This window comes from Sus scrofa, chromosome 5 (genome assembly GCF_054392235.1).
Source record: "Sus scrofa isolate SSC_HxYL_T2T_F1_AM1 chromosome 5, Sscrofa_HxYL_maternal_Yorkshire_Landrace_v2.0, whole genome shotgun sequence".
NCBI classification, from domain to species: Eukaryota; Metazoa; Chordata; class Mammalia; order Artiodactyla; family Suidae; genus Sus; species Sus scrofa.
The window spans coordinates 58,745,819-58,767,494 of NC_139387.1; the positions used below are offsets into that span (position 1 = coordinate 58,745,819).

Sequence of the window (21,676 nt, forward strand, 5' to 3'; positions counted from 1 at the left end):
GGCCATGGGATCCAGGAGACTATCCACTAACATAGAAAAGTCAAACTGATGCAAGCTAAGAAGTGTGCCTGGATTTGGGACTATGATGGCTTTTGGGGACAGAAGCTAGATTGGAGTGGGCTGAATAGGATATGAGAAAATAAAGACAACCATGGACAAGCTTTTGGAAGAAATTTCACTAAGAGGTGGAAAGGAAAAACAAACTTTTTTTTTCCTTGTCTTTTTAGGGCCGCACCCTAGGCATGTGGAAGTTCCCAGACTAGGGGTTGAATAGGAGCTGTAGCTACAGGCCTACACCACAGCTACAGCAACTCAGGATCTGAGCCACGTCTGTGATCTACACCAAAGCTCACGGCAATGCTGGACCCTTGACCCACTGAGTGGAGGCCAGGGATCAAACCTGCATCCTCATGGACACTAGTCGAGTTTGTTACCACTGAGCCACAAGGGCAACTCTGGAAAAATGAACTTTTAAAAAGATGTGTGAGTGTGGTGTGTTTTTTTTTGTTTGTTTGTTTGTTTGTTTGTTTGGTTTTTAGCCTTTCAGCAACATTGATACCCTCTTATTTGGGGGAATTTCTGAAATTCCATAAACTATAAATTATGACCTTTGGTGGAAGGCAGAGTCTTCCTTCTATTGTAGAAGCTAAAAATACCAGATACTCTTTTCCAGCCTCCCTACCAAGTAGAGTGTGGGCATGGAACGTGGGCTTCACAGTCAGATGTATTACTCAGAAGGAGACTGGAGCTGGGAAGGAAGAAAGTGTCAAGAGAAACACTTACTGGTGCAGCGGAGGTTGTAGGACGCTTGAGTTTATGGGGCAATGATGGCTACACACTAGTGACAGATTCCAGCATCCAATGCTGGAGAATGATGATATGACCTGAAGTGTCCTTTTAATGAAGTCCTCTTTTGCCTAAATTAACCAGCTTTGTTGGTTTCTCTGGGTGACCACTTGCAGAACCCATGTGCTGATGGGGATGATCAGTAGAGAAGGAACAATTGATGGTGTGGAAGAGAACTGCAAAGGGGAATTTGTGGAAGGCAAGAGGAATAGGACCCAAATATGTCAATATCCAGTTGAAAGAGTTATACACATAGGAAGACACTGAGAAAGGATCTGAGTGGCCACCCTAGGCTAAGGTACCATGGATGAGAGAGATGGTCAGGAGAGATGGTCTCTTTCTTCTAAATGTTAGAGCAGGGCTCCACAGGTATTGATGTGCTTTTGAGTCACCTGGAAATCTTGTTTAAATGTACATTCTGATTCAGTACAGCTGGGGTAGGGCCTGAGAGTCTGCATTTCTCATAAATTCCCAGGTGATGCTGATGGATGCTATTCTACTGATCCTTGCACATTTTGAGTAGTAAAGAGCAGAGGATATTAGGAATTCCTTTGTGGCACAGCAGGTTAAATATCCTTCATTGTCACTGCAGCTGCTCAGATTGCTGCCATGACTTGGGTTCAATCCCTGGCCTAGGAACTTACATATTCCAAGGGCATGGCCAAGAAAAAAGATTAGAGGATACAAAGAGTGCTAAAAACTAAAGCTTAGAGTCTGCATCCTGGGAGAATGGCCAGCAATATAAATATCAGGGAGATAGTGGAGAGAGAAGAGATGAATTTGGTTTGGGATTGAAGTTTGAGGTGATGCTATCTGTGTTTAACTGCAAATCCTTGTCTAAGAGAGATCGGGGTTTGGGCATCTGATATTTGGACTTGATGATCATGTGCAGACAAGAAAACTGACATTTAGTTAGTAAATGAGAATGCAATATAGAAAGTAGTTTGGGAGTTCCCATTGTGGGTCAGCAGTAATGAACCCAACTAGTATCCATGAGGACTTGGGTTCGATCCCAGCCTCGCTCAGTGGGTTAAGGATCCGGCATTGCCATGAGCTGTGGTGTAGGTCACAGACTCAGCTTGGATGCCACGTAGCTGTGGGTGTGGCTGTGGCCAGCAGCTTGTAGCTCCAATTTGACCCGTAGCCTGGGAACTTCCATATGCCTTGGGTGCATCCCTAAAAATAAAAAATAAAAAAGCAGTTTGTAGGTAGAAACTTGAGGACAATTTACTCCCTTTAAAGAATAAGTAAATCAAGAAGGAACCAGAACCATTAATGTAATGTTTTCCAGTTTTAGGAGAGAAGGAAGATAAAAACTAAGCACTAAAAAGTTATCACCATATCTAGGGAAAAATCTTAACATTCCTTTAAATATTAGGTTTTAGATTTAGAATTTAATTTCAGGGATTGTAGCAACTTCCAAAAAAAAAAAAAAAAACAGGAACAAAAGAAAGGAGATTATGTGTGTGTTTATATTTTAAATGAGCTCATAGGTGAAATCCAGTTATTAGTTTATCCTAACAATTTATGCCTTCTAACATTTTATGTCATTTTATGCATAAAATCTATGCCTTCTTCCCCTCTCCATTCCAAAAAACACATAAAAGTTTTATAAAGAGAGAAAGGAAAAAGGAATTGCCAATAAAACCGTGTTTTGAATTTCTAATCTTAAGGAAAAAATAAATTAATATGGTTTGTCTATAACAGTTTAGCTAATGAATTCACAAGCAGATGTTTTACGTCAAAGCTGCCATTTGCAGTATAATATGCACAAGTGAAGAGAATGGCTTTGACATTTTATCAATATTGTAGTCTTATCAAAAGAAACATGCCAGAATGTGTTTGTTTGTTCCAAAAGGGCATTGACTCCTAATAGAATGCTTTTGTTAAATTACAAAATTTTAAGATTTTTATAGATCTAAACCTAGAGAAGGGCTAAGCAGAATTACTTATTTGCTTAAAAAAATTGATGCTTGAAATAATTAAATTTTATTCTGTTGACATTATGACCAGGCAGTGGGCATTGACCATATTAGATCTGAAACCTTTTTTTAAAGGCATATTCAATGGAGACCATTTTGCCTGCATTACTGAGATTATCTTAGTTCTTCTGGTTGACTATAGGGTTCCCAGGCCCCACGCAAACAATACTCTCACAATTTAAACTGCATTCTTACAAGGCTAGTGATTATTGTGTTTACACGGAAAACAGCTCATATCTTTTAAAACATTATTTTTAAAATTTAGAAAAGGATCAAGATGGCAGAGGAGTAAGACGTCATGCCCACCTTCTCCCACAAACACATTAAAAAAAACCACATCTACATGTAGAACAATTCACACAGAACTTCTATTGAACAATGGCAGAAAGAGAAAGACAAATACCATATCTTTTTAAATTATTTTTTTGTCTTTTTGCCTTTTCTAGGGCCACTTCCTGCGGCATATGGAGGTTCCCAGGCTAGGGGTTGAATCGGAGCTGTAGCCACCGGCCTACGCCAGAGCCACAGCAACGCGGGATCTGAGCCACGTCTGCAACCTACACCACGGCTCACGGCAATGCTGGATCCTTAACCCACTGAGCGAGGCCAGGGATTGAACCCGCAACCTCTTGGTTCCTAGTCAGATTCATTAACCACTGCATCATGACAGGAACTCCGACAAATGCCATATAATATCACTTATATCTGGAATCTAATATAAGGTACAAATGAAACTTTCCACAGAAAAGAAACTTGCGGACTTGGAGAACAGACTTGTGGTTGCCAAGAGAGAGGGGGATGGGATGGACTGGGAGTTTGGGGTTAATAGATGCAAACTATTGCATTTGGAGGATAAGATCCTGCTGTATAGCACAGGGAACTATATCTAGTCACTTGTGATGGAGCATGATGATGTGAGAAAAAGAATATATGTATAACTGGGTCACTTTGCTGTACAGTAGAAATTGACAGAACACTTGTAAACCAACTATAATGGAAAAAATAAAAATCATATAACAATTATGTATTTATTTATATTTTTTAAATTGAAGTATAGTGGATTTACAATGTGTGTTAGTTTCAGGTGTACAGCTAAGTGCATCAGTTATACGCGGATATTTGTTCTTTTTCAGTTTCTTTTCCATAGTAGCTTTTTACAAAATATTGAAAATACTCACCTGTGCTATATTGTAGGTCTTTGTTATTTATCTATTTTACATATAGTAGCATGTATCTGTTAATCCCAAACTCCTAATTTATACCTCCTACCCCACCCCTTCCTATTTTGGTAACTATGATGTTGTTTTCAATGTCTGTGAGTCTATTTCTGTCTTGTTATTAGGTTCATTTATATCTTTTTAGATTCTACATATAAGTGATAGCATATTTGTCTTTCTCAAACAGCTCCTATCTTGGTTAAGATTACCTGGATAATGTGGCTATTAAGACACTAAAATATCAGAGTTCCCTTGTGGCACAGTGGGTTAAGGATCCAGTGTTGTCACTGCTGTGGCTCAGGTTGCTGCTGTGGAACAGGGTCAGAACTTGGCCTGAGAACTTCTACATGTAACAGGTGTGGGCAAGAAAGAAAAAAAAAGAAAAAGGTACTAAAATATTGGAGACCACTGAACTGCTGAACTCTGCAGAAAGCAAACTTGGTACATGCAAAAGCATAAGCCAAGGAATGCTTGTGATGGCAAAAGCCAGATAAGCATGTCTGCCGACCAGAGTTTTAAAGTGCAGGGTCTCCTGTCAAAATAAAATAAGGGGCTTATACATTAACAATGCTGTCTTTAGACAGCTACATTATATATCCTAGATGTTTACACCTGTGACTTTTATTGCTAGCAGTCTTCCTAAATCTAAGAGATAGCCTCGACACTCCCTATGCCTGCTTGACACTCCCTATACCTGCTTTTGCTCACTAACCTAAACAGGTCACTTTCTCTAATAAAAAGTCTTGTGGGCTAAAGCCTAGGGACCTTTGTTCAACGAAACAGAGTGCATCCTTGTCGACCCCTTTTAAAATGTAAGAGTCTTGTTTTATATGCCGTGCTGTCCCTCTTTCAGGATCTCCCGTTGACCTGCAGTGCAGGACGTGGCACTAAAATATCTAAATTACATCCTTAGTGACAGAAATAAAGGATTTTCCATAGAGGATGATGAGGTCATTGGATTCAGTTGCTACTTTGGCTTTATTCTCTGCCAGGACCAGTCAGCCCCATAGACCAGCTGTCTCACGAAACAGGTGGAAGAAGTCATTTCCCCAAAGGGCTAGCAGTTTTAGGAGGAGATCTAGGGTCATCGTGGACACCTGTTATCCAAAATAAAACTCCTCACTCATTGGCCAGTGTCTTCACCATCCTTTATTTATTTATAGATTTTTAAAATTTTTTTATTTATTTTTTATTTTTGTCTTTTTGCCATTTCTAGAGCCATTTCTGTGGCATATGAGATTCCCAGGCTAGGGGTCGAACCAGAGCTGCAGCCGCCAGCCCACACCAGAGCCACAGCAACTCAGGATCCCAGCCGCGTCTGCAACCTACACCACAGCTCACGGCAACGCCGGATCGGTAACCCACTGAGCAAGACCAGGGATCGAACCCGCAACCCCATAGTTCCCAGTCGGACTCGCCAACCACTGCGCCACAACGGGAACTCACCATCCTTTATCTAAAGCTTTGAGCCTCAAGAATCCTTTTCCAAACCATATAAATACAAAATAAGTGGAAAAAGGAGAGGACAGGGAAGGACCAGCTGTTGGGCCTAGTCAGTCAGCAAAGATATGATAGGAGTTCCTATTGGGGCTCAGTGGGTTGAGAACCCGATATAGTGTCCATGAGGATTCAAGTTTGATCTCTAGACTCACTCAGTGGGTTAAGGATCCAGCATCGCTGCAAACTGTGGTGTAGGTTGCTGATGTGGATTGGATCCAGTGTTGCTGTGGCATAGGCTGGCAGCTGCTGCTCTGTTTCTGTCCCAACTCCAGGAACTTCCATAGGCCACAGGTGCAGCTGTAAAAAGATTAAAAAAATATATGATAGAGGAGGTTTTAATAGCCCTTAGAGCTAGTAAAGGTAAGGCCATGGAAAAGTGTCAGTTGGTGAAGGGTTTGGGACACACTGCTTCTGTGTCCAATCTCCTATGAGGATGCAGATAGCAAAAAGGTAGAAGTTGGAACCTTTCAGCTCAGAGGAGGTTAGAAAGATGTACTATATACTTGATAACAGATTCAATACGCAGTTTGATTACCAAATTCAACAAATACTTATTGGGTATCTTAAACGGTAGATTTGGATTTGGTCACTAGTTTTCCATCTTACTTTAGTTTAATATCAAAACATTGCAGATGTTAAGTGATTTTAAGTCACAAAGACTTCCGTGTTATATATTCCTTCCATGCTGAAAAAAAAGTCAAGCATTTCTCCACTAATTCTAAATCCATTGCTCGTTTTTTAAACATAGTCTATTTCTATTTATTACATTTAAACAATTTGGAAATGAAAGATGTGATCATTTATAAAAAAGGAAATTACATATAAGGCTAATTTTAAAAATCATAAGGTGGGTTATTATGCAATGCTAAATTTCTAGAATTTATAAAAATTCTAGAATTTAGAATTAATAAAAATATATCTGACCATTGTTATGGATTGACTATGTCCCCTCAAATTCATATGATGGTATTTGGGGGTGGGGCCTTTGGGAGGATATTAGGTTTAGATGAGGTTACTAAGATGGAGTTTCCCATGACAGGATTAGTGCCCTTTTAAAAGAGAGCTCCTTCTCTCCCTGTGTGTGAGGACACAGTGGGAAGGCAACCAGCCATTCTTTAAGCCAAGAGAGACCTTCCTAGGAACTGAATTTATCAGCACCTTCATTTTGAATTTCCTGGCATCCAGAACTATGAGAAGTAAACAGCTGTTGTTTAAGACACTTTGTAGAATTTTGTTATAGTGGCCCAAGCTAAGACAACCAGCAATTAATATAAAAGTACCCTTTTATTGAGAGGTAAGACAAGTGTATTTACAATATTCAATTGTTAGATCATATAATCTGTGAGACTTTTTAAAGCAGCAGTATTTCAGGAATTACAATTTGTAAGGGGAAAAGAAAAACATTCCAAATAGGTTTCTGTTACAGAAAATACATTTGAACAATGCCAGAAACACTTAAGGCTAAGTAGTAGTAGAGCTTTTCCTCCATCTTTATAGCAATAATCAAAGTATTTTGTCACAAAGACAGAAGACTAACTTTGGAAAGGAAGAAACATGATGGACAGGGCTTTCTGTCCAAAGATGACTATGTTTAAAAATAAAGCCTCATCAATGGTTCAGTCCCAATGCTGCCAAGCAGTCCCAAACTCACATTTGAGATAAACTATGGACTCATTTAAAACTGAAAACTGCTCCAAGCCTCTCAGTCTTACTAAAGATTGGGAGATGATCACATCCTCTATGTCCTTCTAATAATGCTTTCTGAAATATGATTGTTGAAAAAGAGAGCTCCATTACAGTGCAAAGAATATTTTGATAGAAATTCATGTCTACAAAGGAGTTAAATAATATAGATGTTCCTTATATTAACAGATACTGTTCTTGCTCTAAAAAGGTAGAATTATCTAGCCACTGTAATAATAATCTGGGTCAGTCAAAAATACGTATAACAGAGTCCTACAGGGCAACTTGTATAAGTCAGTCCCCCAAGTATGTATTTATCTGACACTCTCCAAATGAGGATATTACTTCTTTGAAGAACATTAGACACAGCACTAGGTTTCTTATTATTCCATGAACTATTGAGGTAGGAGTCTCATTTTGTCCATATCATCTATTTTCACAGATTATGTTGTAAGTCAAATGCCAGTACCAAAGAGACAGTAATCCACAAGACTGAACCATTACACTAATAAACACCAAGTCTTTCCTTCTTTAGATGAGCAAGGCTAGGGCTTCTCTGTGCATCAAGAGATTTAACTAAAAATCACATAGGCTGTAATATATTTTATAGACACGTTTGTAAATAAAAATCACAAATTTCAACTCTGATTTTATGCATTAAAAAAAGAGTAAATAATACAATCATTAGTGGTAAAACAAACAGTACAATGGCTGTTGAAATGTCTTCCTACATCTACCAAAAGGGTGCCACTTTGGAAAACTACTAAAGAAGAAACCACCGTTTCCTACTGCCTGTCAAGCAGCAATAGTAGAGAAAACAACACATCATTTTTGTAGTGTCATGTTTTTTCAGGACTATAGCCAGTTTAATTGAATAAAATAACTGTAGCATGTGAACTCAGATATTCTCTCCATGAACTCAGGATGAAGAGTGATCATATGAAGTACATATTATGCATTTCATTTTTAAGTTGTGAAAAAGATGACAATAAGGGAAAACTTGGCTTATGTGAATAGCTTTTAAAAAACAGTATAAGTTTAGCCTTTGAACACATTACACCTTAAACATCGCCAGTAGTTAGATTTATAAAAAGCAGTTAATTTATAAAAAGCAAAATAAACCATTGCTAAAAAAAATTTAAAAAATAAGAGAACTGTATCATGACATGGAAAAATCCACTTGGTTTGCATTACTTATTATCTTAAATAAAAGACTATTCAATGAAACAAGCTAAGTAACAGACTCTTTCTTGGGCAAGAATGCTTTTTGTTAAATGCTAACATGTTATGAAAAATACAGTTGCTCAGGTGAGAGTCCCAAGAAGTATGAGGATTTCAAAAGTGTGGTGCTGAACGAAAAAGTGCTGAGTCAGCTACAACTTAGAAACTACAAGCTAGTAAAGAATGACCTTTGCATCTTCCAACAAAGAATATCTAGTTCAGATTTTCATCTGGCTTTAAAAGATTAAGATTCAAAGGAACCAAAAAAGGTTTATTTTAACCATATTATTTACCAAAAATAATAATAATAAAAAAAGTGATTCATACATTGACACTGGGTTTTCCTGGTTTTAATATATTAAAATGACATAATCCAATCTAACTCATGCATCACCTTCAGAGACACAGTGCAACTGGAAATATTTCTGCCGTTGCAGTGCACATTTCTAAAAAGCACATACCTACAGGTGCTCTTGCATCTTCAAAATAAAAAGAAAAGAAACACGCGCTACAGTTCTCTAAGGATGGCTGTGTTTCGCACATTGTGGAAAAACAATAAAAATCGCCTTCAGGAGTTTCCATATGCATTGTAACACAGATTTCGTCTCCTTCGGTTTGCTTGCTGACTTCTTAGATCACTTGATTAGAAGCCTGTGTTCACTGCTTCTTTGCTAACTGCTGTTGGTACTTTGTAGGCTATACGTTTTAAACGTCTGTAAAGAACATAACAAGCTATTTCATGTAATTTAATTTTGTGCTGAATATTCTTCAAAAGATTTTTATAAATAATACAATATTTTAAATGAGTCTTCAATTCACTTGTTGTTATACCATATTGTTGCTTTCTCCGACTTTATCTACAAACTGCAAGAAGAAAAACAGATAATTAAAAGAAAGCCTAGAGTATTATAAAACATATCAATACTTTAAATGTTGATTAAAAAACCCAGCTTTCTAAGAGTTGTGGAAATTCAAGGTATGACTGACAATGATTAATCCAATACTACTCACCACCATCCTTTGACAACTAAATGTGTGGTAAAATTTTTGTTTTCTGTAAGTTGTTTTTGCATGATATGTTATACACATGACTTTAAGGGTGCAACGTGAGAAATGCAACACAATGAATAAAAAAAGTGGATAAAATGAAGTTAACAGTGCTAACTTAACAACAACAACAACAAAAAACCAAAAAAAAAAAAAAAAAACCACAATAAAAAGCTAAATGTCAGCCATTCATGCATTAATGACCCCAATAAGATATTTCAACTGACCATTATTGTGGATCTCTTCTGGGCCTATGTAGTCTTTGAACAAACAGATTTAACTCCATTAAGTTCAATAATTAACAACAGCTATTGACTAAAAATACTTTAAATGTGTATTCTGGACTTCAGACTGAAAGTGGCAATGGCATTAAAAATAGACTTAATGATGCAAGCATAAATTGATAATTACGGAACATAAGTTTTAACACACATTAATGCAAGTGGTTATTTACTTTGGTTACTCCACCCCAAATATAAAGCAATTGGGCTTTCTTCAGCATTCCCGATGGTGATGCAAACAAATGTTGAAACAAAGTAAGTAGTGGAGATATTAAAAGTTACATAACCCAAGTGGCCATAATACTTTAAAAATCTAGCAACCAACAACCCTTTCTTTCATGTCACTATTCATACTTTTACTTAAAACATTTATTATAAAGAAGTAATATTATTAGGAAACATAATTGATATTCTAGGTATACACAACATTGACTACTGCATGAGTTTGGAGATTAATGCAAATGAGATCAGGATATACCCCTATAAGCCTAGGTGCCAATACTTTATAGTATCACAAATAGATGACTGTCACACTGAAACTAAAAGCTGCTCTCAAAACAAAGATTCATTAGAATTTTAAGGTAAATTTAGGTGGAGAGAAAGTGCAACACTCTCTCTCCCAAGGTAACTTCAAATATGTAGGTTATCTGGGCTCCAAGTTTCTGACTCTAAAACTGATTTCACAATGGAAATGAGATTAGGCTTATAGTGGTACCTATTCTTAGTGGGTAAGCCATCCTTTAGCTTTTTGAGAATTCAATACATGCTATGGACTATCTCTCTAGAAATATCGACACATACCTGTAAACAACTGTAAGAGGCTAATGACCCACCCGGGAGAAAAAGATTTGACAAGACTGTTCTAACTATGGACAGAGTTGGGAACAAAATTTTAGCATCTGACTCCCAGTATCACAATGCTCTATTTAACTGCTTGAATGCACCTCATTTGGTGATATAGTACATGAGAGGGAATATTTGTAAGAAATAATGGTGTTCTTTTATATTGCTGCTTCTAAAATTAGAGATCATAAAAAAATTAACTGAAAAGCGTCTTTTTTTTTTTTGAACTGAAAAGTGTCTTGAACTCTCAAAGAGGAAGGTGGCATAGCATACCAATCCAAGTTGCATGAAAATAATAGAGAACAATATTAAAAATGGATACAGCGAAGCCAAATTTCAGTTTTTATAGGTTTGGCAATGATTACTTTCTCTAATATTCATGGTAACCGTGATTTATGGGATGCAACCATTTATCTCATAATAAAAAACTTACCAATTATGTATCAACTCTTCAATTTCCTAAGAGAGCATCAATGAGCATTTATTCTGATGGTTTAAAAAAATATATTGCCAAATCTATGATTACTTACTGATCTAATTCCAGGTAAATTCAAGAGTGATCCAAGGACTGGCACTCTTCTAATAAAGCCAACAACCACAGGAAAGAAGCCCCTGGGAGAGGGAAAAAAATTCTTAGAAGGAACACATTCTCTATTACCAAAACTGACCATTAGCCATGTAAAACTAAAGAATTCTTTTAAAATTTTGAATGTTTTAGAGATGTCCGAATTCAATTAAAACTTCTTACTTCTCCCTGGATTTGATCCCTTCCTTAATTGTGTTTCTATAGCAATCTGTAGGTACATCTATAATGGCATTACAATTATTTCCCACTGGTATCTTTCCAGTTTATGTCCCAGATTAGAAACGAGAGATTCTCTAAAGCAGATTCAGCACTTAATTCATTTTTATGTCTCCTGGGGGCAATATGGCACTTGGCAGGTTAGAAGACAAATGATATACCTTTCTTGAATAAATAATTAAACTGACTTACTTAAAAGTTATCTTCTCACATTGCATGCTTTTATTTACTTGGGAAGTAGCATTTGTAAAATATTAACTCATCAAAACCTCTCACAATGTATTTGTTCCAAAATTTTCTAAGGAGTTCCCTGGTGGCTCAGTGGGTTAAGGGTCCGGTGTTGTCACTTCTGTGACTCAGGTCACTGCCATGGCGCAGGTTTGATCTCTGCCCTAGGAACTTCCATGTGCCATGGGTATGGCAAAAAAAAAAAAAAAGAAAAAGAAAAGAAATCTTAAGTATATTGGAGTTCCTGCTGTGGCACAATGAGATCGACAGCATCTTGGGAGCCTGGGGTTAAGGATCTGGCACTGCCAGAGCTGTGGCTTAAGTCACAACTGTGGCTTGGATCTGATCCCTGGCCCAGGAACTCCATATGCTTCGGGGTGGCTGGAAGAGGAAAAAAAACAAACAACTCAATTTTCTAATAACTATATGCACTAAAGGAAGTGTCATCAAGTGGCAGTAACTGTGCAGTGTCAGGGTCTATGTATTAAAATGCTGGACTGGAGTTCTTCTGTGGTGTAGCCAGTTAAGGATCCAGCTCGGGCTGTTGCAGTGGTGGGGGTTTGATCTCTAGCCTGGGAACTTCCACATGCTGTGGGTGTGCCCCCCCCAAATGCTGGACCTATGTATTTTTCTATCACTGTTTAGCTGATAAAAATAGCACACATAAAGAGAGTGGCTTAAAATGCCAACAAAATGAATTCTATTACATTGAAAATACTGTAGGAGACATGTTTATACCCTTACATAAGCAATCATCTACAACTGATAAACATATTTGGGTCTCTGTTATTCGACACAATGGTTTATTGAAAGACAAAAAATAAAATAAAGTGGTTGCCTTACCGGAATAAGAGAAAGAATCCATAAATTTCGAAGATCATGCCTATCAAAGGCCAACCGATAAGGACTACAAATACACCACCCAGGAAAAATCCTGTAGCTTTCATTTTATGTTTTTGGAAGAAGAATCTGAATGTTCTTTCTAAACCAATTACAAAAGCCAAGCCAGCCACAAATAAAACCTAGAAGAGAAAGAAACGCAACATAGAAAAAATAGTTAAACACACTGCATACATTTAAAAAGTAAGGTTAAAGCTAAATCTAATTAAAAAGTAGGACATGTGGCTTTTAATGTGGGCAAATGGCCAGAGAAAACTACAATGCACAGCAAGAGGCAGAACCATGTTAAAGCTGCAGCTGTTTTCCATTCTTTTCAGTCCTCTTCTATCTTGATTATATGAAGAAAAGAAAAAGCAAGATTAGGTATTACCCACAGGCGTCTGCATCTGCAGTGGTTTCCTCGGGTTTAGCTAGATGGTGATGGCTTAGTTAAGCACCAAGATGAGCAGCAAGGCTAAAGAGGGAAGGTGCCTAGAAATATGTCAACCGAAGGCACTGCTGGTTCTGAAAACTTTATCGGGGGCGTAGGAGTTCCTATGGATGGAAGAAAAACTGACATGGCCCAGATGATAGTAGAAACCATGCAAAGCCAGCAAGAAGACCCTAGCTTTATTAGTTCCAGGAATCTGGTAGCTTTATTAATTCCAAAAATAAAATACAGCCATGTGTTCTCAAATAGTCTTATATTTTGTATGTTTTCAGATAATGGATAAGCTTGAGTTTTCCAAGGTTTTATTCCCATATATTTGCCTTTCTTCATTTTTTTAAATTAAGCCTAACAGTAAGCTTCACATTCTGAGATACCAATGCTGTTTATATTATTATTTATTAAAACACAGATTTTGAACAACTCTGTTATCCTTTGTATTTTCCAACATACAGTTAAAAGCCCAATGTTACTATAAAATATTCAAAGATATTTACTCGTTATTCAGTAACTTCACTGCCCTTTTAGAAGGGTTATCATCTATTTCTAGAACTCTTACACAGCCTTCACAAGCCGACAACAGATTACACATTCCAAATAAACAATATATACATCTTTCTTAGCAGGTCAATTACTAATAGAGACATATTTTTTAAAAAAAAAATCTGTTCATTTTATGCTATTGAAGCAAATGTTAAATCTCAGCTGTTTAAAGTCAAAACATATTTAACAAATTTACCAAGATATGGGGCTATCAAGTCATCTATTTTGAATGCCTATTTAAAGGGAGTCTTGATTTAATCTATTGTAAACCACATACCAAATACTTGACAGAACAGTTATGGAATTAGAAAACTGCACTAAATGTTTACCTTTTATTTAAACAGAAAGCTGACAGCTTTCATTCCTGATGGAAACAGAGAATGTGTGACGAGACTCTTCACATGAGTAGTGAATTATTTCTACCCGTTTTTTTTTTCTGTTTGTTTGTTTTTGCTTTTTAGGGCTGCGTGTGTGGCATATGGAAGTTCCCAGGTTAGGGGTTGAATTGGAGCTGGCCTACACCATCCTACAACACACCCACAGGAACTTGGGATCCAAGCCACGTCTGCGACCTATACCACAGCTCACGGCAATGTCAGATCCCTAACCCACTGAGCAAGGCCAGGGATTGAAACCCCCGTCCTTATGGATACTAGCTGGATCCATTACCACTGAGCCACAACAGGAACTCCCACCCCCCAGCTTAACAGCAGTCAATAATTCATTTGTAGTTACAATTTCCTTATGAATTTAGTTAAAATATATATTGAAAAACTCACATTTCCAATAGCCAGTAGTGCTTTGTCAAAAAAGAGAATCATTCCAAAGAACAGGAAAAACACTCCAAATCCTGTTAATCCCATTCCAATTTCTGCAATATAAGTTATATGGTTAAAGGCAGAGAAAAATTAAAGTTACATTAAGTTCTCTTTAAACTAACTAAAAAAAAATTTCAGCTTCTTTTTTGTCTGATATAAGGAAACAGGACCACAACACTGCAGGTTAACTTTATAATGACATTCATTAAGATCTACGACAACAAATTAACATCAGCAAATCACCCCCTCACCCCAATTTTTTTGGCCATGCCCAAGGCATGGTTGAATCCAAGCCACAGCAGTGACCCCAGCTGCTGCCATGACAATGCTGGATCCTTAACCTGCTGTGCCACAAGGGAACTCCCATCCCAAATTTAAAATATGAATGGGAATTTCTAAGCCTTATAAGAGAGAGAGAGCACATTTCTCACAAACATACCCATAATAGAGAGAGATAAATCAGGATTCTAAACCTTTGGTTGTATATTTTTTCCCTCCCTAGACTCCTCCTGGCATTAGACATAGTATATGGGTTTATTTTGCTCTTTGTCTCCTTTCATAGTCCACAACTAGTATTCATATGCACAATATCTGCAGTTCCTTCTCTCTCCTCTTAAAATGAATTCCTTCCTTAACCCACTAGAAATGCTACTGGAGGTCAGCAAAATACACTTCGCTTGATTACACACTGATTCTCACAATGGCAAGAGCAGAGATTTTGAGGATCAAGTGGCTGTCGCCTCAAAAGTCAATTTTCAGAGGGTTAGGCATCACCTTGAACTTCTTGATGACTTATTATGGATTTAGCATCTACATATTTATCTCAGCTATGAATCCATTCTCATATTTAGTCTAAGAATCCTAAACTCACCTCTCTAATATTTCAAACAGTGACCTAATATAAATATTCTGGATTTTCACTTTTTCATTCAGAAACAAAGAACTGTCAGTCAACTTCTAGATGCCAGGAACTGTTCTAGGTAGTGAGTATAAAGTGATGGAGAAAGTATAAGCGTTTAATCCTGTATTCATCCTTTGTATCAAACTAATAATTCTATTGTAGTAATGCTCTCTAGACTTACCTTTAAGTCTGAAACGTCTTAACTTTCTAAGATTACAATTGTACTGTTTTGTTAATGTTATAAAGCACAATCCACTGAATTACTTCCTTGATCATTTTGTTTTGTTTTGAGGAAACAGTCATCAGTTCTTACTTTACCTAGCAGCACTATCTGCATAAAACAATGAGAGAAGAAACTACCAAGTTTTCGAAAACACAACTTTAAATACACAATTGTGATTTTGGATCTGCTACTTAACTTTTTTTGCCACAGCTCTAGAAAGCTAAAATGAAGATCATGGCTACTTAAAAATTCAAGCCATGCTAAATGTTCTGACGAGCTGAAAATTTATATCACATGCCTTTTTTTGACATCCTTCACCTCCTCAACTTACAGTAACTTCTGCCTTCCCTTCCAGCTACCATTTCCTCCAAAAGTTAGTCTAAAAGAGTTCAGGCCCCTGTCCAAAACTACACTGCTAAGTGTATTCCAGACATAAATTCCTATGAAAACTGCAGGCTCTTACTTTCACACCTAAATGCCTTAACAGACTTTACCAAAATAAATGTTGACGTCACATAATTTCCTAGAGCAAGTCAAATTCCATTGAATAATTATTTGGTAGTTAGGACCCAATCATTGGCAGCTGACTTATTTAAATATGACTCACTTCTATCTTTTCACAAACTGTCCTAATGATTACATAAACATTTTGAGATGTTTGTTCCTCATAAAGAAACTTATATGGCAATTCAGCTACTTCATATTGAGAATTTACCATGAACTGGCCATTATGAGGGGCTTTACATACCTTACAGAACATAATTTTCCCAATGCTATGGCAAGGTAGGTACCAGTACATCACTTTATAGATGGAGAAAACAAAGGTTGAGAGAATTGACCTAATTTGTCTAAAGCCACACTTGTGGTGAAGTGCTGGAATTCAGGTCTATTCAAATCCAAAGTCGGTGTGCTTAACCATCATGACACACGGCTGCCCAGAGGATTTTTTTTTCCCCGCAGGTTAAATACGATTTGGTTAAATGAAACTCAAGGGCATCTGGAGTATGCTGAACTTCTGGGCAATTTAGGTGATTCAAGTTTAACCTAAGTAGCTTGTTACTAACATGACTAAGTAGATGTTGGGAGAACGATTAAAAATGGACTGCAGTGAAAAAGGTCAATGTCTGTATATGGTTTTACATTTAACAAAACACTTATACAAATTCATCATAATTCCTTTAACAAAACTGTGAGGGAAAAAGTAGTACTGGCCCCATGTTTCATGTGGGCAACTAAAGACTCAGAGAGATTAGTAATTTACCCTTGATCATGGAATCAGCAAGTGTGTGTGTTTGTGTGTGTGTGTGTGTGTGTGTGTGTGGTGGTGGTGGTGGTGTGGAATCAGGCTAGAATTCAAAATCCAGTCTTCAGGCTCCAAAGCTGACAAGGATAACATGGGAACCAAAATATTCCTACTTACTTTATCCAATGTAGTCCAGCAAGAAAGGGTTGCCTGTAACATTTTGTTTGTAGCTGACACTAGCATGTTATTCCCAAACAATCCCTGATCCGAATGGGTCAAAAGTCTCAAACTGGCCTTCACTGGCTCCCCTCCAGAATTCTGCTCTTCCCTATGCCTGTATACTTATAAGCCCTCTGTATATTAAAGCCCTAGTTAGAGCTGCCACCTCACCACCAGAATCATACTCAGTAATATAAACTTATCCTCCTCTTGGTGCACTATCAAACTTCCATTCCCCTTGCCCGTATGTGTGCATGCATGTGCATGCAGGACATTTTTAAAAGAACAATCTGATAAAAGCAATCTAATACAACAAAATTATCTAAAACCAAAAGCTAACTGTAGAAGTTTCTTGAGGCGGGATATTCTTAATCCAGTGACAGTCATTATTAGCATTTTGATATCTTACTTAAGACATTTTAAGGCAGACTGTTTTTTTTTTTTTTTTTTTTTTACTATACCCTTTCAAAAAGAGAAAATGTCTGAATAAAGAATTCAACTGAATATCATGGTAGAATTTCAGGCAATGTGACATAATGAAGTAAAGATTTAGAGGCAGCACAGGAACTACTCCACTCCATCCTCCTCAATAAATCTGGAGAGTTTTTTGGGGGGTGAGGTGGGGTGGGGAGTGCTATTATAGAGTCCCTTAAAACAATCATGAACTGCTATTCACTCTGATTAATACTCCTCATCCTCTCCCAGAGTCAGGAACCCAGAATAATCTTAGCAAATCATGTGAATGATGGCCAATTTCTACAGCTAAACACACACATACAAACACTACTTGAAATCATCCAAATAGCTTTCGGTTCCCTAATCATTTTCTGTTCTAATCCACTGTCTTATCAAAAAAACATTTGGCAAATGAGCACCAAAGAGTATAATTTCATCTTTCTCACCAAGTAAATGAAGTGAGGAGAATGCTTCCTATCCTGCCATATTCCAACCCAACCCCCTTGTTCTAGTTTTTGGAAGGATGTACATCTGGCACTTGTTCCTATAAGACTTCAATAGAAAAGAATCCCTAAGAAAAGGAAAAAAATGTATATATATGACTGTGTCACTTTGCTGTACAGCAGAAATTGGCACAACATTGTCAATCAACTATATTATTTATTCTTTTCTATTTCTTATGTTTTTTTTTTTTTTTTTTTTTGGTCTTTTTTTTTTAGGGCCACATTTGCACATAAGGAGGTTCCCAGGCTAGGGGTCTAATCAGAGCTGTTGCTGTCCACCTATGCCACAGTCACAGCAATGCCAGATCTGAGCCACGTCTAAGACCTACACCACAGCTCACGGCAATGCCAGATCCTTAACCTAATGAGCGAGGCCAGGGATTGAACCCACAACTTCATGGTTCCTAGTCTTATTCGTTTCCGCTGCACCATGATGGGAACTCCAATCAACTATACTTTAATTTAAAAAATTATAAAATAAAAAAATAGAAGAGAATTCCTATGCACAGGATAAGTAATTCATATTTTAATTCATGTAATAATCATAGACTCAGGAGAATTAGCTGTTAGGAAAACTATACAGAGATTAAGTACATCTTCTGAGTAATTAGTAGAATTAGAAATGCATTCTATCAAATTATGTATACAGTTCTACTAAATTCCTTGGACTTTATTTTTTTGTCTTTTTAGGGCCACGCTTGTGGTATATGGAGGTTCCTGGACGAGGGGTCTAATTGGCGCTGTAGCTGCAGGCCTGTGCCACGGCCACAGCAACGTGGGATCTGAGCCACATCTGCAACCTACACCACTGCTCACTGCAACGTGCCAGATCCTTAACCCACTGAGCGAGGCCAGGGATCAAACATTCGATCTCATGGATGCTAGTCAGATTAATTTCTGCTGAGCCACAATGGGAACTGCCCTTGAGCAGCTTTAAATTCTGGTTTTAACTGAGAGGAACAGAGCACTGTGCATCATAAATAAAAATAGGTTGCGACTATCCTACATAAGCTCTCTCAAAAAAATCAATGCATAGTTTCTACAGGATAAGTACTTACTGTTCCAACAATTTTTGCTATGAAAGAATTTCATCATTCTAAGATAGATTTTAAATAAAGTTTATCAAGTCTTCTTAGATGCTAGTAGGGTATGGTGAAAAGAACAAAGGTTTTTGAGCCGGCATACCTAGAATCAACTCTTGTTTCTGTCATGTATGATTATACACTGAATTTCTTTTGAGCTTCCTTTAATTTATAAGAGACATTATTCTTTGCCTTATAGGGCTTTTATAAGAATTAAGGACAATGATTTATATTAAAGCACATGGTAAACTGAAATAAGATGCTTTTAAACAATTTTATATGACTGCTAGTTTTATTTTAACAGTAATTAAAAAAGAATCACACCCCCCAAAAAAAGAACCCCTCACAAACAAAAAAGTACTATACTTGTATTTTCTCTGATCAGAACAGGTAGACCAAAATGGGCATCCAAGGTGCAGACTCAGTCCAACCTGAGAAAGTGAGGGAGAGTGATTGGGGAGGCACCTTGTGCAGGAGATACTAGAAGATGCATGAAGTTCAAGTTAGCCATAACTTGAATCCAAACCTTACCAACTCCACTTTAAAACAGAGCATTTTTAAATGAAATTCTATTGCTATTTCAATGGACCGTTTAATTCTTAAAATCTTTATAATTCAAGTTATACAGAATAAGAAAAAAAGGCGTGGCAGATAAAACAAAGTGAGATAAAAAGCTCCTCACGACCATTAAAAGATAGGAAACACAGGGTTGGCAGATATGTAAATGCAAAATTATTAAGATACACAGGTTAGAAAAGTCTAACTCTTCTAGATAAAAAAAGAAAAAAGAAAAAACAGTGTAATCCTAGATATAAAATAGGCCTGGAGAACTCTGTGGCCGGTAGAAAGAGATGCTGAAATAATAAAACATGCCACAAAACAATATACAATATTAATGAAAGAAATCGTTTAACTAATCACAAAGTTTACTACCGGGGAGACATCAGCCGGTAGAAAAGTGAAGTCATTTTACAAGATTTTTAAAAGGCGGCTTCCAGTGGTGGCACAAGGCAAATACTCAAAATATTTAAGCGTAAGCACATTTTCAGAAAGAGCCTACCATAGGTGACATTTAAAACACGGCCTCCCAAACAACCAGCAGTAACTTGTAGAAGACCCCACGTGTGTCATGTGCAGAAGTGTCTTCAAGAATGGGCCGCGGGCACCACGCATCAAACTTTCTCTCGCGGCCGTCCGCGGGAACAAAGCGCCCATCTCCCTGGGAGTAAGTGCGGCGCGACCCTGGCGCGAGACTGACGCTCGCCAAAAGCTCCCCCTCCCAGCGCGGGCATCTCCCCAGACTCCACTGACTCTCCGGCCCAGGCCAGGTTCACCAGTATAAGTGCAACCCTCGGCGCCTCCAGGCAGCTCTCCAGCTGCCCGCAGTCCTAGCTCAGTCTCCAGGCCGCCGCCCCAGTCGCGTAGCTTCATTCATTAACACCGGCGGGCGGGGGGGCGGGAGGGCGACACTCAGCCTGAGCAAGGGGTGTGAGGGGCTCGAGGCGGGGGTTCCGGGGCAGTTGCTTACTCTGGGTGTCCGTTAAGGAGATCATGGCTGCAGCGGTGAGGGCGGCGGCGATAGCACCTCGGGGCGGCCAGGGTGTGAAGCGGAGTCGGAGAAAAGAAGCCGGGAAGCAGCCCAGGCAAGAGCCGCCACGTCTTCCGGAAACACGCAGCCGCCTCCACCCCAGCTTCAAGGCTGCTTTCCATTGGCTAAAACCGCTCCCAAGATCGACCAATAATAAATTGTCTTGTTCAGTGATGCACCTGGTGATCACATCCCTCGACCAATTAGAGAGGGGTGTTGCTTGCAATTGGCTGAAAAAACCGACCCGGAAGGGCGGATGCTCCCGGCTGGAGAGAAAGGAAAGCCTGGTGGCGGGAAGTTTTTATTGGACCGCAGCTGAAAGTGGTGGGTAACGGATCTTAGTGTGGGGCTTCCTGGGGTCGGAGACCGGGGAGGCGTGGGTGTTCCTTAACGCCTTGGGGAGAGGTTGTGGGGTAGCTCCTGTTTCCGCTTTGAAAGAGCTAATATTTCTTTTTCTAGCTTGACATGAGGCCGGGCCACTTCCTTCCACTACTACATTGGCAGGGCGAAACGGGTGCCCTTTCCCCTCTAATGGAACTCTCCATCATCGCCCAGCTCTAATGGAACTCCGGCCTTTAGGGGAACGTTCCGCTGCCGACCCCTCCCCAGCTCGGGCATCTTTAGCCTTTTCCATACTGGAGGCTTGGTCACCCACGGTTTTTTTTTTTTTTTTGCAACCACCATTTATTGGGAAGCGCCACTGGAGACGCCTAGGGGAGGGTATTATTAAATTGTTACTGCGTCTAAATACAGTGGCGGGGAGAGGGATGATGCGTATGTGTGATTTAGCCTGTAGTACCTGATGTCCAGCGTGCATGACTGACTTGAGTCCCTGAGGATGCTGTCAGAAGTTCAGATACAGAAGAAATAAAACCACTCAATCACGGAAGTAGTAATTAGTAAAAGTTCATTGCATACCCACCTGAAAGACAGCTAGCCAACCAGGAGCACTCAAATAAAAACATGGGATGAGACTCTGGACTATATATTGTTGTAAAGCATCTTATTTAGTAAGGGCAGTGACTCTATTCTTGACGCTTATTGATTATATTAACATTTTTTTAAAACAATAGGGAATCGGTCAGTGGTTACCTCATACCAACCTAGGGAAACAGTTTGAGTT

At 38.4% G+C, this 21,676-nt stretch overlaps 2 protein-coding genes across 4 annotated transcripts in view; one reads left to right on the top strand and one right to left on the bottom strand.

Moving 5' to 3' along the window:
• Positions 1-6,810: 6,810 nt before the first annotated feature.
• Positions 6,811-20,647, bottom strand: GOLT1B (golgi transport 1B). The gene is made up of 5 exons (NM_001243500.1): positions 20,494-20,647; positions 14,300-14,391; positions 12,494-12,672; positions 11,151-11,232; positions 6,811-9,313 (listed from the first exon to the last, which is right to left on the bottom strand). Exons 1-5 carry the CDS (start codon positions 20,516-20,518, stop codon positions 9,275-9,277), a joined length of 417 nt encoding a protein of 138 aa, NP_001230429.1. The 5' UTR covers positions 20,519-20,647; the 3' UTR covers positions 6,811-9,274.
• The window catches only part of RECQL (RecQ like helicase), a 46,091-nt gene continuing 41,777 nt past the window's right edge, over positions 17,363-21,676 (top strand). For 2 of the 3 annotated variants that reach the window (XR_014845301.1, XM_085024717.1), the window contains exon 1: positions 17,363-20,877. Coding sequence is in view for 1 of the 3 variants with exons in the window: in XM_085024717.1 (XP_084880843.1) it covers positions 20,517-20,877 (361 nt within the window). In the remaining 2 variants the exon portion in view is untranslated. 3 annotated transcript variants of the gene reach the window in all.

What these genes read in the sequence shown, in the direction of transcription:
- GOLT1B (NM_001243500.1), bottom strand. Translation starts at nt 20,518, where the DNA reads ATGATCTCCTTAACGGACACCCAGA. An exon ending in CTCCTTAACGGACACCCAGA is followed by an intron (nt 14,392 to 20,493) that starts GTAAGCAACTGC and finishes CTTATATTGCAG; the next exon opens with AAATTGGAATGGGATTAACA. An exon ending in ATTTACCTGGAATTAGATCA is followed by an intron (nt 9,314 to 11,150) that starts GTAAGTAATCAT and finishes TTCTTCTTGCAG; the next exon opens with TTTGTAGATAAAGTCGGAGA.